At 36.0% G+C, this 20,609-nt stretch overlaps 1 protein-coding gene across 9 annotated transcripts in view; it reads left to right on the forward strand.

Annotated features, from left to right (window-relative positions):
* ERC2 (ELKS/RAB6-interacting/CAST family member 2) overlaps positions 1-20,609 on the forward strand; it is a 411,704-nt gene that overhangs the window by 275,288 nt on the left and 115,807 nt on the right. For all 9 annotated transcript variants that reach the window (XR_003571338.1, XR_003571339.1, XR_003571340.1 and 6 more), the window contains one exon: positions 13,686-13,820. Coding sequence is in view for 1 of the 9 variants with exons in the window: in XM_027884805.1 (XP_027740606.1) it covers positions 13,686-13,820 (135 nt within the window). In the remaining 8 variants the exon portion in view is untranslated. The remainder of the gene's footprint in view (positions 1-13,685; positions 13,821-20,609) is intronic.

Genomic DNA, 20,609 nt, shown 5'->3' on the forward strand with positions numbered 1-20,609 from the left:
ACAGAATATTGGCATTATTTTCATTTGTACCATTTTATTCTGACCTCATGTTGGAAGTGTTCAAGCCAGGTGTGACATGTGACAGAAGTTACAAAAGGTAGGAAGTGTTCAATGTGTTTATTGCTTTTCTGTAGTTGCTAAATATTCAGTTGCATGTTTGCTTGGCTCATATTATATGCAGCCAATACATTTTCTGTTTTCCCTCATATTGTTTCCAGCCTTCTTAATTGTGTGAGAGAGGAGAGCAAATGCTCTTTGCACAAAGCAAGATCTGTCTGTTCTGTTGACTCTTTTTAACCTCCTTCTGTTCAGTTATTTGCTTATCTCTTGTGAAATAATTGCGTTTTCAGAAGGTTTGAGGCTTTCTGAGAGGTTATCTGGAAATCATGATTATCCTTAAAATAAATTCTCAAATGGCTAAAAATCACCCTGTCTTCAACACCATAAGCTGAGGTTTGAATAAAAACCACACAGTTAAAAAAACTCTAGAAATAGGTATCATGGCAAGCAAATTTATGTTCTGCTTTATTAATGAGGAAAATAACCATAGTAGACACAGTACTCTTGTGCCAAACACAGTGCACAGGTTTCTTCTCTGCCCAGTTAAAATGTTTAAAACTGTGCATAATGTGCAGTGGCTGCTCCTCCTGATTTTGAGGAGGTCTGTGGCCACAGACAGAAGAGGTACTGTAGGCAAGGAAGGGAAAGGCTGTTCAGACAACCTGGATACTGAAGATCTGTGTGTGTCATGTACATTGTTAGACACCTTTCCTCTTTCAGAATAGGTGAAAAGGATGAGAAAGTTTTTTTTTTTTTTTCAGACCATGTCTGCAGGTGTTGTATGTCATGTTTTCTTTTGTGGGACATTACAGAATTCTGTGATTGTTGCTTGAGGAGGAGGAGAATACGATCAGCCAAATCATTGAGGTCTCCTTAGTCTGTCACAGTAACCACCCTGCTGTCAGGCATTGTGCCACCCTGCAAATGCTGTGTTAACAGTGGTTGGGACATGTTGCCCAGGCAGTGTTATGATTCTTTATCCTGAGTCATGCATCACATGCTGTAGGACTCCATGCCCTCAGTAACAGAAAGCTAAGGAAAACCCTTGCTGCTGACCTCACGTGTCTAATCATTACAGCTTTTTCACACAGATCTAAAAAAATAGGAAACAACCCCTGAGCATGAACTTATCATCCAATCCTGATGCTTATTCAGCTCAGATATTCCAGCTAGGTACCCGTGTTCCAGCCATGATGCAGTTGTGTCTCAGCTCAGTCAGCTGACCAGGAGACATTTCACCCAAAATATATATGCTAAATAGGCAGACGTGCTTCACACTTTTTAACACTTCATCCCCTTGTACTGCACCAGAGCAGGGGAGGTTATGCTCAAATAATATTCGGGATTTTTGGTTTGGTTTGCTTTGGAAAGGAGAAGGCAGTTGCTTTCTTTTTTAGATATCTTCTTTTTTCACCTTCGTCTCATGTTACTGAAGAGTAAATAAATACACCACTTTACCATGTTGATGGATATTACCTGTCATGGATATTTTTGAAATGTTTATCAGAGACTTGGGCAACCGTTTTGTTGTTGTTTTTGGGTTTGTTTGGTTTTATACCTTTAAGGTACTGCTGAAGAGTGTTCAAAACGTTCATAACTTTCTTCAGACAGAGTTAAGGAACAGCAGAAGAAGATTGCTATGGAGGCATTGTTTTGGATAACTTCAGTTAGAATTGTAACCAAATACTTCAAATACCTCCATTATTTATAGTGATAAAGATCTTCAGTAAAGCTATTTAACTAGATTAAATTGATGCCAAAATAATCTCCCTGTTATCTCAGACACCACAAAAAAAGAGACACCAGGAACAGGAATGTGGTTTAACTAGGTCACCACTTTATTACACTTACGAATTATCTGATAATAGAGGTTGTAGACATCACTCATACTTCTTTAATCCCTTTGGGAAGAACCAGTGTCAACCCCAAAGCTTTTACATGTGCATCCAACACAAAGGCTTGTTAGTGCAATTCTTCCTTGCTATGATTGTGCTCTGCCAGGGGGGAAGTGACAGATTCCACACTGTGTGATATTTCCACCCAGTTCCTCAGTTTCTGTGAGATATCCTGACTCTCAATCTACTTCTTATTCACTAGAATTTAGTGAATGATCAGTTGCAGTATCAATTTTTTTTTCCACAACTGTTACACTGCTAAAAGGGAGAAGAAAAGAAAACCCTATTTCTCCATCCTAATGTGAACATCAAAGGAGAAATATTTGTAAATATTAGAAGATGAGTCACTAGATAATTGTAAACATTACACCCCTAAATCCATCCCTGTTTTATACTGTAGTTTCTTCAGATAATCTTGTTGTATTTTCCTTATTATGTTGCAGAGTTCATGTGGAGATGCTTCATGGAGAGCTTTTAATTGCATCTGCTCTCTTTATCTCTTCCATGTTTCCCAAGAACACCTTCTTTTTCAAAGATTGTTTTTTTCAGTAAAGATGCAATAATTTGAAATTAACCTTCAGTGAGGATGAGCTGTGCCATTTGAAACAGAACATATTACTTCAATCACGTTTGTTTTGTGATTTTTATAAACAAGTGTATCATCATATATCTGTCAGTTTGATTCTATCTCAGAAACTCCCTGAGTCACTCTTTCTGCTGCTACCTCTTTTTCAGTGGCATCCTAGACTTTGTTGATAAACTTCAGTTCCATATTTTTTGCAATGTCAAATGTTCCTCTACTATGCATCATTGCAATAGGAAATACCTACAGAAGCACATTATAGACCAAGCCTAGGATGCTGCTTTGCTACTGTTATTGAAACGGTGGCTTCAGTGTCCAAGGTAGGATTGCTGTAACTTGCCAGGTCCCCTGCTGATATGAAAAAGTACAAAGAGATTTCCTTGAGAGCTACAAAGGCTGTTACTTGAGAGAGAGGAGGACAGGTGTGAATGTGAATTCATCAGAATCCAAGACTTCTGATTGTATACATGAGAAACCCAGGAATATCCTCTTTGAGGACTAAAGAGGAGAAGTCACTGTCTTCCCCTGGAAAATACTGTTGATGAAAGGATATTTCCTAGAATCAGATTTTTTTTTTTCCCTATGAGAAACATGAATAATTTTCCTTGATATTCAGTTCTGTTAAACTCAGTGAAGTAACCCAAAGTTTTGAGGTTACTCATAGAATTTTACTGTTCTTGAGTTAAGGCCAGCAAGATTCTATCTCTGCGCTGTGATGTATCACAGACTCATCTGAGATCAAATGACCAAATGCACATAGAGCTGCTTCTGCCACAGACTTGCATTGTGGAAAACTCCTCTGGACCATCATAGTCCACTCTGTATTTCAACTGGGAGCTTCTTGGCTGTCCAAAAGCTTCCTCAGGGTTGCTTCAGCTGTATGTTAGCATTGTGCCACAGGCCATGAGCATGAAAAATTCCATGAAAGGAAGAAAAGTACCAAGACCTTTTCCATATCTAGGAGTAACAGGCTGTTTTCCAAACAGGCCCCATTATGGCAAAGATAAAACAAATACAGTGTTTTATACAATATAATTGTATATACAAATTCATGCCAGAATTCAATATAAATTCAATACAAATTCATGCCTGCTTAGGCATGAATATTTATTGTAGCGTATCCATGACATAAACTTGATGCTATTTTGTCTTTTATTTTTCATGTGGGTTGTCTTACAACAGTGCAATGAGTTATTACTCAGATTGGAGGCCAAGTATTTACTTCCCAGGGGTGTACCCCACCCCATCTGGCCCTGGCCCCCCATCTCAAAAATACACATTTATCCTGTTCTTTTTAATTAATCAAATTTTTTTTTTTTGGTCATAAAATGTCAGTGCTTTTCACATTGACAAATGTACTGATTTCCATTGCTCAGCAGTGCCTGCAGACTGACAAAAGGCAGCCTAATAGTAATCTAAACTGAAATAGAATTAAATCAGAAATAGCATGTGTTCAAAAAAGAAAGTTTAAAATAAGTTTCAATTGCAAATTTCATGCCTTTTTTTTTTTAAAGATTGAATGCCCTTATATAAATTTTCTGCTTTAATTTTCTGGCCTTTGGGAATATCAGACACTGTAAATTACTGTCAGGATATTGATTTTGAAGTAACTTGTTACCATTTTTCACACTGCAAATAAAATAGAGGCATCTTAGAGGAATGAAATGTAGCGCCTTTGTAAGGAAATGTGAACTTCTAGGATTTATTTTGAATAAAACTATAGATATACATATATTTAAAGCCTAAGATGTTATTGATGTGAATGAATTGAACCATCTTTTTATGGATTTTGACTGTGTGAGTTTAAATAAAACTTCTATTATTCCCAAGCTGGAAGAAGATAATTGTTTTTATCTCAAGTGCTGGCTTACTTTTGCAGGTTTCTCACATTATATTTTGATAACCTAGGAAAATTATTTCTATCACAGTGAATCCAGCTGTAACATTAGTAGTAATAATACTGACCTCAGTGTTGCAAACACATCCCCATAAGAAACAAACATATTTAATTATAATGATTTAAATACAATTTAGCAGCTGCAATCTGTCAGTTAAATATTTATTGTTTAGTGCTTTAAATAAATGGCAAGCATGGTAATGCACTCCCAGAAAAGCAATCACTGGAATTGCTTTGATTCATACACCAAATGAGAGCCATAGAGCTTTGTAGTAGACTTTTAAAAAGCTTTCAGAAATATAGCATTAAACAAAATCACCATGTGGGCTTGGCTGAGTGATTACATAATATGTATAATCACCCTGGCCAAGATTCCTTTTGAGAATTCTGAGACAGCTATTTTTAGAGAAATTTGTATAGTGATGCAATCCTTCATGAAATAATTAGCTTAAAGCCCATATTTAGAACATCTCAAGAGATTTTGGTAAGAGCAGAAGACACTGCTATGTTACTGATTCATTCTGAACTTGGATACTGCGAGAAAATTTCCCAGTTGTCTCTTTTCACTTTTAGGGTATAGAGCCAAAAATGTAAGTGGAGCTGGCCAAAGTGCAAGGTCTTCTAACTCCTTGAGAGCATTTTATTTTTTCTTCTCAAAACATGAAATTAGAAACCTTTCCAGTGTTTTCAGGACTGCAGGTGTACAGAATACTCTGGCCAGAGGCAAAGCTGGTGTTTGGCAGTCTTCTCCAGTCTATTAGTTCACTGCTCTATATTTCATCACATGAGCATATTGCAAGTGAAACAAAAAGGGGGAGAAACAATCCAGGAATTTAAAAAATGTGTGTAAGCACAGTTTCTCAGCAAACTCACAACTCAAAATATTTCCTCCTGCCTGCAATACACAGAACTATTTCTTACTAGTTACCATGTAAATATTTTAAAGAACTCTTTCAGCAGCAAAGGAATAAAATGGAATTGAAGGCAAAATGTTGCATTACATATACTGTTGTAATTAGATACATCAGAAATAGTACTACTGTGATATTATGGTGCTGATATCAAACATTAAAGAATAACAAAATACCCCATACTGTATTTTCCCTGATAGATTAATTCAGCTGTATTGCACTGTGTATTTTATGATATTGAAAGTGTTTATATTACTGTATGAGAAAAAGAATATGATAAGATGTTGTTGTGATTGTGATTATTCTGGCAGCCCAGAATATTGTTCTGCAACGCTGTGAATTAATTAATTGCATTTAAGCTCTCTATATGTTTAACAAGGGTGGGAACAAAAAAGTCTTGCAGTGCTTTCTTATGATGTCTATAGACAATATCATCTGTAGCATTTGGGATCAGTAGCACTGTCCTGCTATTGGGTTGGTAAATCATTATTGTTTAAGTTTCTATTGCTGTTAAACCAAGTTAATCTTTCTGATTGCCTTGAATTTTACAGATGGCAATATTATAGAAACACATTGTCATTGTTGTTGTTATTATTTGCACATATCTACCTCAGAAAGTTTTATTGTAGAGTTGAATTTAAGTATTACTGCACAGCAGACAGAATCCATGGTATGAGGCCATTCACATGGGTACTTCAGACTTGATTGACCACTGTGCTGATTTTTCTCCTCTTCTGTTTATGCTATTATCACTCATAATACTGGTCTTGCTCAAGCTTTAAGTAAGTTTGTACAAAAGAGTAATCTGAGACTCTTAAGTTTTAGCTTTATGCTACGCAGGCAGGTTCTTTATTTTGGACAGGTCAGAATAGATGTTTCAATAACTTCATATATTGAACTTTCATATGGGTGTCAAAATTTTCTGCTTCTGTAATGTTGGATAAAAATTCTGCAATCTATGATAAAAAAGAAATTAGTTTTAAGTAAAGTGTCTCTATAAAGCATATCAAGATGGTGGGGGGGTGTTATCTCCATTTCAGTCTTTATTCCAATATACCTTCCATGTGTTGAAATTTATGTTCTATTTATCAATTTTTATTGCATGCAGTGGAAGAAATGTAGTAATTTCAACTTAAGTTATATTTTGTATATGATGCAAATGAGAGACCTGGGCTTGGTACTGAAATTGCAAAAATTACAGCTGAAATGAACTATTCAGACATTAAAGATGCTGAAAAACAACCAGTGCTGCTAACCAGAGATTTGCAGTTTCAAAGGTCTTATTTAGCTGCTGAAGTTTCTGATTCATGTCTGGTTTAAAATAATTATTATGGGGAAGTGTCTTTTTAATGAGCTGTTTCCTGTTGTAAAAGGAAAAAAAAAAAAAGAGAGAACCTTACTTCTTCCATTGCTTGTCTGCATTTAGTAGGACCTGGCCTGAGATGTCCTCAGGCAGCTACTGTTTCAGAGCTTTAATTATGCTTTTTAACCCACTTTTTTGTGTCTATGTTCTTACATTCTTCTGTGTAATTACCAAGTTTAGTAGTAGGACTGAGACAAATACCTTCAGCATGACTTTAGCCTGTACATTACTGAGTATGCTGTGTTATTACAGATATTTCCTGCCCTTCAAGCCATAGTTTTTAGTTCACAGAACTTTGAAAGACTTGAGAAGCACAAACGCTATATGCAGAAAATGCAGCTAAAAAGTCGTGGGCCGTGTTCAAATCAACATAAGTTTGTTTAATCACAAGTGTCAGGAAAGATGAAATTTGGCCTTAGTGCTTTAGAGAAGTGTCTGCTTGGCACTTGGAACTGCTGCCTGTGTCCATCTGCCAAGTGTCCAATATCCCAGCTGGTGTGTTTGTGAGACTGTTGTCCCTCAGCTGGTGGAGAGGAAGACTTACTGTGAGCTTTAAGTTCTGACAGGGTGACTCAGTTACATTTGGTAATCTTGCAAAGCAGCAGGTGTAATGGTTGTTAGACAGTGTTCTAATTAAAAAAATTGAAATATCTGTAAAGCTTCTGTGCTCCTGTTCAGCACTAAATTATCAGAACCAAGTCTTGGAAAAGATCTGCGTTGGAAACTGCTTTGCACTGCTGCACAAGGGTCAGTGTCTGATTTGACAAACAATTGATTTTGTGTTTCACCTGTGAGGAATGTTGGATTTAATGAAAACTTGGAAACTGCTCAGTACCATTTCTGAATCCCTATTCTCTGTCCTGTGAGAGCAGACAGAGGCTGAAGGTCAAGTGTTGTGGTTACATCCATGTTTGGGATGATAAGAATTGTAAGATTTTAATGTAAAAATACTGTGTGAATGAAGTTATATACTAAGCTAAATATATATGTGAAAAAGACAAAATTGTATACTTCTTAGGATAAAACCTTTACTGTGTTCCTTATATCATGTGGAACAGTCTTATAATTAATGTGGTAAAAAACAAAAAGAGTGAAATGCCAAGTAGCCAAACTTCTCTCCAGTAAGTTATCATGCACACTTCCAGCTCGCATGCATCTTGTCTCTCACACTTTCCAAGACAAGTCATGCAGTGTAACAGGAAAAGAAAAACATGCTTATTAGCCCATTTGAAATTTTAGCAGGGAAAAATTTGTGTTCTTCAGTGGAGGCAGGAAACAAAGCAGCAAACCCCATGTTAAAATGTAGTTAAGGGTAAGAATATAAGAACAGATTACATTACAGGGATGTTATAAAAAGAAAAAGCATAATTAAAGCACTCAGTAAAACATAACTCTACCCCTTAGTGATGCATTTCAACACCCATACGGTTATGATTATGGTAGTTATTTAGCATTTGGAGTTCTTGCTTTGGTAACGTACTGTAACATTTTCAGTTACTGATGAGTGCTTGCAAACTTAGAGTCTTCATTATTTCATTTTTTTTTCTATTGAAGTTTTCTTGGTGTCTAAAACCTCACTGCATAAGCAACAAAAAACCCTGAAATGAATACTATTGTATGTCTCTAAACACTGAAGACAAAACTATGATTTATTTTGGAAATAATTAGCATGATGTTGTTATTATCATGCTGTTAAAAGTGACCTGAATAATTAGGATAAATTCTAGAATACTCAAAAGTATGCTGAAGTCCACTTCATCACTGCAGCTCTAATATTGGCAAAAGATCCTTCAGAGCAATAACCGATTAACAGATCTTTTGGCTGGTGGGAAAATGACACTTCTGTCAAAACCATACTTGTTGGATATGTTTTAACAATTTGTCTCAAGAAGGGTTCTCCCATTAAAAAGAGAGCAGTCTCAATGTTTGGCTTTTTAACAATAAAAGCCTTAGAATATTCATTTTTGCTTCAGCTAGATAGTTAGTGAACCAGAGCCCCCAAATCCCGAAGTATATCAAGAAGTTTAAAAAAAGTTTAAAATGAAACTTTGTGAAGGAATCTCCCTTAAGTCTGTTTTCTAGGTGGCAAATTAATCTCACTATTTGGGTTATTATCAAATCATTTATTCAGAGTATCTCTATAAACTTGAGATGCAGCAGGAGAAATTATAAGAAATTCTTCCCTTTTATCCAGATGATAAGTTTTCAAAGAATGTGCAAAAATATTGTTCTAACATAAAAACTGTTTTTATTTTAGAGAGTAAGTACAGAGCTGGCTTAATTAGCAAAAACATTTTGTTAACTCTCAGTTAATGGAATTCAAGCCTGAAGCACTGGATTCATACTGGAAAACCAACTGCAGTTGCACATGTTTTCATTAAATCCAGGTTAATTCACTACATTTATGTGACTTCTGGATAAACTCGATGAGCTGTATAGTCTGAAACAACCACTTTTTTAGATAATTGCCTTTTTATTTTTTCTAAGGTATTGTCTTAGGTGGAAAAAAAGCTCAGATAAAATCATTTATTATTAAAAATCATGAATGGTAGAACTAAATGGATGCCACATGAAGTTCTCAGAGTGTTTTGTGGAAAGACTAGAATGCTTAACAGAGTTTCTGTGTCATTGAAGAGAAGAAGCAATTGCAGAATCAAAGCTAGAATGTAGGGCTCCACAGATTAAATTCTGTGCTTTAACGATTAGACCACAGGATAGCTCCAGGATAGTTTGCAGGCCTTGTATCTGCCTCCTTCTGCTGTTATATAGGGAATACTACTACCTTATTCACTACTCTACTGATAGTGAATATTCTAGAAATATTTCAAATTCCATTTAGTGAAGAGAGATTGAGAAGAAAATCCAAAGGAAAGTAATAGCTATTGAATTGTATTACATCTATATCCCAGAGCAACAAATCTTACTATTTTTCCTCATTTGAACCTCATTCATGAGAGTTTCGTTGTTAACTTGATCCAGATGACAGATCAAAGCATAGTTCCCTATTGCCACCTTGCTAAAATATTTTTTAAAAGACAGTTTTAATATTATAGTTTTACAGTTACAGATTGCTGTTAAGCTATTTAGTCTGTTACCAGTCAATCAAAGACTCTCATTTCACTTCAGTATATCCTTACTTAAACTCAACAGAATTCTTAGGAGGACAAGAAGTATCTGTCAGTTTTTTTACAGTGCTAGATCATAAATTCTTTGGTAAGTGGGTTAAAAATTCAGTTACACATACCATTCATGACCTTGACAGCTTAGCAAATAGTGATATTGAATGATCAAAGACGACTGTTTCAGGCCCTGAGGGTTAATATACCTGTGCACCTAGATTTAAGCTGCTTTTAATTCCTTGATCATTCCTTTATTTCAAAATGGATGCAGTATTTATTGAATGTAGTCAATAAATTTGAAGGAGAAAAATCTGAGGACATTGTTTAGGCTTGAACTAGTAAGGCCATACATGGTCTGTAGGAGAAGCAGTTAACTAATTGTTGCATTTTACAAGGTAACATGTTTTTCTCCTCTAGTATAAATCCAAATTAAGACCTTCTCCTTCTCAGGTGTGGGCCTGTTGTTCATCAGGCATTTTCAGAAAAAAACCTGTTGTCAGAGCTATACCTATGTAAATTTTGGGAAACCCTGTTTTCAAGTTTAAAGGAAAATTGTGAATAAAACTTTGACCTATGCAATATAACTATTTCAGATTAGAAGTGCAGGGTGATGCATGGTGCACATCACATACTGTGCAGTTTAAATGCATGTACGATCATCACTCTAATTTTCATTAATTACGTATTTTGAGTTTCCAGACCATCCAGAAAAGTCATATTGAATAAACTGTTGTGTTCAAAAGTAATATAAGAGAAGATGCTGGATGTTCTTGAATAGGAAATTTTCAGGTATGCCAAGGGTGTTGCAGGAAATGATGGTGTTGCCAAGTCAGTACGTGGTATTTTGCCCTCACAGACAGTACTGAAGCAGTCCCTGAATGTGTTGATGTGGACCCAGACCATGAAGATTTACTGCCTGTCTGATGAAGCAGCGTCCTAACACGTATCCACCTTTCTGTGTGTCTGTGTATGTGTTTATGTGTAGGTGTAGGGGTGTGAAGCCCTGGGGTCCTGAACAAATTCCAGTGTGGTTAATTAATTTCTTCCTCAAATAAAAATATAACTGGCATTTCAAAGCCTACTAAAGATTAAAAGTTAGCAAGGGGAGCAAACAGAAGTAACGTTACGGATTTTTGTTTAGGAGAATGTGAAAAGGATTGTATTGTTCCTCAGAATGGGTTTACTTTTGTTCTTCCTCCAGAAATCCTCCTGTGCATCCTCCTCAAAAGTCTTGTTTCTAAAAGTTTGAAATTATACCACGTTTGTACTTCTTAATCAAAACTAAGCATGCCTGGAAAATGCAGTTCAGTGTGGAACTACAGTGCTCTGGCAGTAGCTGAAGCAAAGACAAACAGAACCTCGAAATCATATTTGTTATTGTTGTGAAGAGCTAACAAATAAAACCAAAAAGCTTTTAAAAATAATATTTTGTGAAGTATTTAGCATCATTTAAAGAAATTAATGACAGTCACAAGTCATGTAAAAGTTTGATGGTCCCTTGGGTGGAAAAGAAGTTCTCATTTCACATTTCTCATATATTTTGCTTCCAGAACAGACAGACTAAAGGAGGGCTACTAGAGCATTACCATTCCTTTGTGCACATTTTACTGCAATCTGGCATCCAAAAGGAAGAAACATTAGAAGTAGTTTATTTATATTTCAGCACCAAATTAGAAAGATGACATCATTCATTTACAGTTCTTATCCCATGACATGCCTAATCCCCAACACCTCATTACAGAGGACACTTTTAGGATTGCATATATCATCTTGTTTAACTTTTGCATTCTTCTATGGAATACAGTTGAAAGGTAGGAAATTTAAGGCTGTTCATTGATAAGAAAATAAACTAATAAAATGTTAGGAGCTTCCCTAAAGAGGCAGGGTATTACAGTGTTTACAGTAAGTGGCTTATTATTTGTCTATTAATTCTCCATCTTTTCCACTCTTTTGTTCAGAAGGCCTTCCTCTTTCAATCTGAAGACAAACAGACCAACTATGATGGTTCAGATTGAGATAGTCTTTCTAGAAAAATGGTAGACATTCATAGCTGAAATTCATACAGCTGTATGCTTCCAGCTTCTTGTTTGGGGGGGAGAAAATGAAATATTTTCAACTGCACAGGTTGCTCTTATTCTGTAGCACACTGAGAAGATGTTGTTTCAGTGCTGTGGAGATTCTCAGAAAGTCTGACAATGCACATCTGATCTGTGATTTTTCCTGTATCTTGTTGTTGTGGATGCCTTAAGGTTTTGGTTTTGGGTTGGTTGGTTGTTTTCACTTGAACTGAGTAGAGCTCCCCTCCTGTAAAGTAGTATTCTCTGATCCTTCTAATGGACATCATGTGAAGTGCTTTGACATTGTGTTGTGGCAATTGAAAAACAATTAATTGCTGAAAAGACACACTTCCTGTGATTCTGTGGTTAATAGTTTTCCTTGCGTTAGCTTTTGTTAACTTCAAATATTATGTAATATGAATATTTAGTTTGATCCCCCCCCAATACCTTTTCAACTTTAGCAAAAAACTTCAAAATTGGGAAATTTAGTAGCAATCTCTGAGTTTTACATTTCAAATATACCTACCAGTGAAATTTTCCAAACAGAGTTTTTGATATAGGATTGTTGTCATAGTCAAATCAATTTCCAGCAGTCCTGGAAGTAAATTTACCAGATACTAGCTATGGGACACTAGCTGTCTCCTGGGCACTTTGAATTGGAAGCCAATTAGACTTGTTAATAAGGGAACAAATGAGTGAGTTGTGTTTAAATTCATCTGCTTAAGAACTCATTAGTTTGAGCAAAGCCCTGGGCCAGTGTGTTTAGCCAGCATCCTCATCTGGGTTTCTGTACATCCTACTGCCTCAGAGCATGACATGAAGTATGTTAAGACTGCTGTCTTTCCTTCAGTTAAATGTGTGATATTAATTGTATGTGTCTCTAGTTGATTATTTTTATTTTGGAATAGGTTTTTGAGAGTTGACAGTATTTTCTTCTGGGCTTCGTTAGTGCAAAATTAAGTAAAACTCAACTGCGGTTTAATAGGTTTGCCTACGACAGTCTTTAGTGCCACTAACAAAAAAACAAGGACTATATCTACTGATGTCAGACAATTGGTAGTGAGATATTTTTGGTGTTATGAGCAAGGTTTGAATTATTCCAGTCCATGTATTTCATGGCATGGAATAATTGTAATAGTGATAAAGAGCAGCGATGTATCTTGTTATCTTCTGGTGGCAGAGATTTTATTATCTGTACACAGCTGTAGCTGAAGTGTTGATCTCTTTTTCAAGATCTGTATCTAAGACTTTACTTCCATTCAGTAATGTGTCAAGCTTCATAATCACTTATTTCTCTAAGTGCCTGTGTGTCTATCAGCCAGTTTTTCACATACAGTTTAGCAGGAGGATCCTGGTGTACAATTAAAATAAGTAAGGCAAAGTAGAACTTTTAGCATAACTGTTCATGATTGTTGACTAACTGTAAATATTTGAAGTACACTTAATATTCCTTTCAGTGAGATTTAAAAAGTTAATTGCTAAGACATAATAGTAGACTGGAAAAAAATAGGAAACTGCTCTAAATAAATTTGAAAAAACTGAATGTTTTTATGCTTCAAACCTAACATCCTTGATAAGTTACTTTTCTGACTTTTTTTGGTGCAATTCTACAGATGTGAAAGCTGAAACAGAGGATTTGTTCACATACTTTATTTTTCTATTTCTGTTCCCTTTTCTTTGTGAGCCAGCAGCCTGGATTTCAAAAAAATAGGAGAGGCAAGATCTTCCTAAAACTCTGACTCCTGTTAGAGTAATATGTTCAACATGTAATAGAATTGTCTTCCTTTACATCTTAAACAGACACAAAACAGAATGAAACTGATGGCAGATAACTATGATGATGACCATCACCACTACCACCACCATCACCACCACCACCATCATCGATCTCCTGGGAGGCCACAACACTCCAACCACAGACCCTCTCCAGATCAGGTTGGTCACCTCGTTTTTCACTTCTAGGTTTTATAATTTTGTGATTTTGCTCTGTCAAGATAAAATAAATTTTCTAAAGAATTAATAAGCAAGTGATGTGTTCTTTGAACTGAAACTAATAGCTCTGGTATTTATTTACATCCCTGAAATAGTTTAAAATTTTGGCTTTTTGTCTGGTGCCTTTATCTGGAGTAGGAAAAAGAGTCTACATACACAAGTAACTAATCCTCAAATAGAGAACCTTGATAAAAAATTAAGCATTGCTTTTATATGACAAGCCATTGTTTGGTGCTAAAATAGGTTATAAGTTCATAATGTCTGGGTAGCAATAAAAGGGAAAAAAATTGATGAAGTTGTAATGGGAATTTAGTTACAATGTATGATAGACTACCTAATTGGGAATAGGAAGCAAAGAAGCTAAAGATGCTTTTTTTAGAATGACCAATAGAATTGTACTAAAGACAGAAACTGGTAAGTATGAGAAAACTCAATTTCTTGGATAGCAACTCAAAAAAAACCAACAACCCCAAAACCTGAACAACATAACACAGAATCCTTTGAATTCTTGGAACATGTTAAGAACAATTTTTCTGTCAGAAAGGGGAGAAGGATATTAAGTACTTTCTGTCTTGGTTTAGTTCTGTTTCTGATTAACAGAGATAAGTTGGCTGAGTTTATAAAAGAAGGAAAAGTTATCTGGAAATGTCTATGAATAAAAAAAAGTTTTGACTTTATACAAGGGCTAGAATGAAAAAACAGAATGAAGAGAAGTGAAAAAACAGGTAACAACCTCTGCAGTGTTACTGAAACCCAGACACTGGTTTCAACTACTTCAAGAAACCTGAACCTGTGAAAAAAACTTGAGGGACAAGACAATATATGAGAACAAACATCTAGTCAAGAAGGTGCTTTCCAATGCATGGTAACAGGTTAATCAGGGAAAAGAATAGATAAGAAGCATCATGAAAGTCTGTATCAGAACATCTTCAAGAACTTAAAGGCATTATGTGAATGATGGAAATAGGTACATGATTAAAGATAGAGCACATACAATATTAGATATTTTACTAGTATTAGAACTCTCTGTTATTTATGATTATCCTGAACAATCCCATGCAGGATATAGGAGATCCTTGGAGCCTCGAGGAAGGCAAAGCTGTTCTCATCTTTATAAATAACATATGGGGATTTATGACTCACTTTATTTTAGACCCTGTAAAGTTATGGAACAAATTATTATTAATCATTGAATCAATAGAAAGCCAGTAGTCTTTTTATTGTTCATTTTCAGTAGCTTGGTGTGTGCATCAGGCCATGTGACCTTATCTATCTGTCCATCTCAGTAGATACCAGCCCACTTTATACTTGCTTTGTCTTTACCCTGTTTTCATCATCGTCAACTGGTGGTTCCTATCCTAGACCAGATAAACTATTTTTTTGCCTTACATTCTTCAAGATAAGAGGTCATTTATCACTGCTCACTTTGTTCTAACACTTTTCCTATGTGATGGTTTTGGGCCACTCTCTAAAACAGAATGCTGGTCTAGCATTCCCACCCTATACTTTTTATGCTTCTATTTGTCAAGCAAATCTAATTTCCTTTGATAAGGTTTTGTGGCCAAAGAAGAAAGTGGTAGCTGCAACATACTTTGAATTCATAATGTCCCACTATATATTTGTAAATACAAATAAATACATCATTTTGTAATGTAATTAACAAGTAATATAAAATGAATTAGAGTAATAAAAGCTGTAACTGTAAATAATCTTCTTATTTAAATAATTATGAAATCATCATAACATGGGTGAGCAACTGATACAAACAATGTGCCACAGGCAAATTCTGTTTCTTATTGTCAGACAAGGGGACTAGTTACAGAAGGGTTCCAAAGAGATCTGTCCTTTATCTGCTTCTGTGGAGTATTGTTTTAGAGATTATTTCAGGAGTGAAATAGAGAAACCATTAATGTTGTTGATCGTGAATCAAGCTGTAAAAAGTTCCATAGCATAGAAGGAGCAGTTAAACTGCTTAAAAAGTTCCTCCAGTCTTCATAAAATGGAGCATATCTAGAATCAGTAATTTGAAATTTGGTCAAGAGAAATCTTTTTACAAGGGAGAAGTCATGTGCACTGATGAGGTAATAGCATGGAAAAAGGGATCTAAATTGCACAATGGAATACCATTGCAATTAAGTTGGATCTAATTCTGGAATAGGTATAATGCTGGAAAAGAAGCAGGAAGCAATTCTTCTGTTCTTTCAAGCACTGGTGAGACCTCATCTGAAAAGCTCTATGCAGTTTTGATCAGCATGCTTTAAGGAACACAGACAAATTAGAAGGGGACAAAAGGAGAGCAACAAGAATGATAGAAGTTTTAGAGAACATGACCTGTGAGGAAGGCTTAAAGAACATGGTTTGTTTAGTCTAGAGAGTACCAAAAGGGAGACATAAGTCTTCAAATACATAAAATGTTGTTGTAAAGGAGACGATGATCAATTGTATTCCAGTGCCCAGTGGAGAAAGAGTAGGAGCAGTAAATTTAATTTTGCCAAGAATAACTAGGTTAGTTATTAAAAAGAAAGCTTTTTCACTTTGAGTCTAATGAATCTGTAAGTGGAAACTAACTGTGGACATTCTTTTGTATACATGTAATGGAAGGTCTTTTCTTGAAGATTTTTAAGAACAGGTTAGATGAATATAACTTTATTTCACCTCATGTTGCACTTGGAATAGGTGTTCTCCTGAAGGGCTCCCTAAGTTTCCACAGACTCTGTGAACCATGGGTTAGCCCAGCATATGTTTATTTGCAAAGCAAGCAAATAGGAGATGCATAGCAAAATCCTTGAGAACAGCACAGACAAGGATAATCATGAGTGAACTCTAGTAATTTCTTTATCTTATGTTTTTTAGTAATGAGTTTATTTTTTCTTTCCTTTCTGTGTTGTATTTACCATTCTGTATGACATTCATTTGTGCAACAGTTTGAGTGCCATGTGCTGTAGAAACCCACATTTCCCATTCAATATTACACACAAATTCTAGATATATGGGTTTTGATGGCTATAAACCAACGTGGTTTAAAAGAACAGAATAAACTGAAAAATATAATAACATTGCAAATCATCAGAGGAGATTTTTAATTTTGTAAGGTGACAAGGAAGTTGTGCATATTGTAACATAAATACCAGTTAATTTAGTGAATACCAGGGAGGAGTTCTGAAAGTTTTCTCACAACTTCTGGAGAGTTATAGTTGAACGTGCAGTGTTAATCTTGAAACTTTTCTAATTTCTATAGAGAATACTGGATTTTCTAATTTATATGCCACATTTCTGTAGAGAAATACCTGCATGTTGTTATATATGTCTGTACTTGATTTCATATCCTGCCATGGGCAGCATGTGGCAGCATGGCTCTAGGGTAGTGAGGGAATAGGCTCTCTGACTTCTCTTGAAGGACTACTTGAACACCTTTTTTTCAGATGTAATGGATGTGTTTAGGTCTTCTGGCTGCTGCTAAGGAGCAAAATCAAGTTTCCAGCCCCTTCTTGCCTTTATTCCCGCTTTTTGCTCTTCTGTTTAGGGAGAGGCATAGATTGGTGACCTTTTTTGCCCTTGTATATCCTTGTCTTTCCTAAACTCTGGTCAAGCTGGAAGAAAACTTCACAAACAGTAGGAAGACTCCAACTCTCCTCTGCCCATACACATGGTCATGTTACAGTAAGGCATGATGTGATCCCTGGTTATGTTGGTGTATCTGATTTTATTATATGAATAAATATATGGAGGTGGAGTGCTGCCATGTTATTGACACTGCAATAGTAACCATTTTTACTAGTCTTAAAAAAACTTGGGAAAAAAAGATAATCTTGCACTTTGCACAAAAAAAAAACCCCACAACAATTTATTCTCTTCAGTTTTAGCTTAAGAGTTGGCAATCTTTCTGAAATTCCACCTGGAAACATTTTGGCAGTCAGTGTGTATCCTGAAATGCGGGTGTAATACTCCTAGCATGAAAATGAGCTTAATAAGCATTCTCTACTAGCTTCAGTTTCCAAGGAGTTGTAATATGCAGCCCCTTGTAGAGTGCATTACAGTAATCTAATCTGGATCATTGTATCCAAGATCTATCTGGAACAAAAAAAACCCCATGGCTAAATAAATTTGAACTTCCAGATTTAGAAGCTGTCCTTCCTCATAGCTGAGACTTCATCACAAAACCTGTTGTCCAGCTCCATATCTCTCATATTTCTCACCTCTACATACTTACTGTTTTTCCTCAAAACCTTTTCATCTTGGCCTCAGTTGCCCACATTGTCATTCTGTTTTCTTCCTTATATGGAAAATGTCTTGAAGGAAGGGCCTCTCTGTGTCACACAAGTGACTTTGCGCTCTTGAAGCAAATGGCTGTAACTGTTGGAAGTTGTTAGGAATCAGCACATTTGTATACCCTGCCACAGCTGCCTTCCTGCACTGCAGCCCTTCTGTCAGCTTTATCCTTTTAGTGTCAGAACAGGACTGCACATTAATAAGCAACAGGGAATTCTGCTTTGCTAACCACCAGTCTGGTCAAACTGAGATATCTCCTTACCTTTGGGTTTTAATCTCAGGAACCTCTCTGCCTCTCTCTGTGTTTTTCCTCTTCTGAGTTGCAGGCTCTAGTCACCCATATTCACTTACTGATAATTTCTGCGGGCATTTGACATTCTTGCTCAAAATCCTTCCAGTCCTTAGCCTGCTGGCACATATGACAGATCTCTAGCTCGGGGATGTTCTCCACATAATGAATAGCATTCCTTTGCCATCACCCAGGACTTTCTTCTTCAAATTCTTGAGAACTTTGCCATGTGATTGAAGGTCCTAAGTGCAGTTCCTTCCTTACTACATAGTAAAAAACTGTGATTGATTATTTAAATTAGAAGCAGAATCTCTAGATGAAAAAGGGACTTAAAAAGAAGTGTAGGCAATCTATGACATGTATGTGGCTCAGATATACTTAGGTTGGTCTGATGCCTTTCTTAGTAGGAAATTAAACTATTTGAGAACTTGGTTCTGCATCCACACAGTGGAAGACTGAAAGTATAATATCCAAAGAATTTTCATACTTTAAGACTTCATTGCCAGACCTGATTATTATAAGAACTATCCAATCTTCTTACTTCCCATAGTACTTGGGGCTTTTAAAGACATAAAATGTACAGTGTTTCTAATCTCCTAAGAGTTTACTGAATTCCCAGGTTGTGGTGGATTCAAAGCTGAATGCTTTGCTCTGTGGTCACCAAGGCTACAAATATATTTTAATTTTGTTTTATGATGAGAGATTATGTTCTCATAAAAAAGAATCTGATTTTTAGAAAAATGTGAATATCACAGGGCGTACCATAAGGCTTTAGGAGCTGGCTGATTTCCAAAAAGTTGGCCCTATTCTTAGAAGCTGTAATTGGGGATGGAATGTCACATGGTGTCTAAGCATGTAAAAAGATGTCCTTTTACATCATTTAATCCTGTCTGGCTACATAGAGATTTTGTTCCTACTTAAAACATTTTTGATGGCCCTTCTGCAAGGTAGTGGTGTTTAGAAGTAATTTGACACAAACTCACCAACAAGTTTTTCATTGCTCTGAGATCTCAGTAAGGAGGCCTAAAAGGTGGTTCAAGGTCTCTGAACTATCCTCTTATCTAAAGGAAAAGTCCTTATCAGGACAGTGATGGGACAGGACTTTCTCTCCAGTCACAAAGCCAGCTGTTACAGATCTGGCCTGTAACTGTCTTAGTATTACATGCATGTAGTTTTAAAACAGGCTTTTTGAAAGTATGCTGGTAAACTCATTCATTTGAGAAATGAAATCACATGCAGTGATGCATGAAATTTGACAGCAAACTGACTGTTGCCAAGTAGTTTTAGTATGCCACTACAAACTAACTTTTTGAAGAAGACCATGTGCTCTCAAAAAATGTGTTTATTCTTTTGTAAAGTGGTGACTGGTCTTGGCAACAGGTCTTTGTTCATCAGCTAGAACTGCTAAATGTCCTTGGAGTTGCTGAAAGATGATATGTGAAAAACTCTGAGCAGGTCAGATGGGATTTTGTTTGAGGTGGATGACTTTGAATCAGAACCACAGGACAGTCAAGCGACGATTATTATTTTAGTGTCTGGATCCTGATCTACAAATCACTGTATTGATCCATATGTAATTGTAGGGGAAGGGAGAGCATGCTACTTTGTGTATTTTGGCAGCTCTGGCTGTTAGCATAATGCCTTACATTGGAAAATTGCCAACCTCAAACTCATGAATAGGCCTCAGGAATATTGAAATTGAGATTTTTCTTTAAAAAAAGCCAAACAATTGAGAAACAACAAAATAACACAAAACAAACAACGCATCCTAAAATCTGGACAAACATAAACCATAACAGATTATTTTAGCTAATGCAAATAAACATGGTTATTTGAAAAGCATACAATTCTTCAAACTCCTTTTGTCTGTGAGTAGAAAGTTCAATCAGAGCAGAAGTTAGGACCTGGAAAGCTGAAATATCTTGTTGGGAGTTTTCCACATCACTGAGAATTTGTCTTTCAGGACAGAGAAACAAAATAAAAAGGAAGGGGAAAAACCCAAAGCACCAGTGAAATTGTCGTATAGAGTGATATGATATAGCTGTTTAATGCAGTAAATTGGAAATATTGGCTTCCTCCCTGACCCAGGTTTTGTTTAATATTCTGTGTGTTTCTTTATCCTGTGTGTTTACACATTGTATTTGGGCAGGTGTGAGCTTGTTCTTGTCTGTTCA

This window comes from Empidonax traillii, unplaced genomic scaffold, assembly GCF_003031625.1.
Source record: "Empidonax traillii isolate 1590-97213 ecotype Southwest subspecies unplaced genomic scaffold, ASM303162v1 scaffold155:size2260171, whole genome shotgun sequence".
Lineage (NCBI taxonomy): Eukaryota > Metazoa > Chordata > Aves > Passeriformes > Tyrannidae > Empidonax > Empidonax traillii.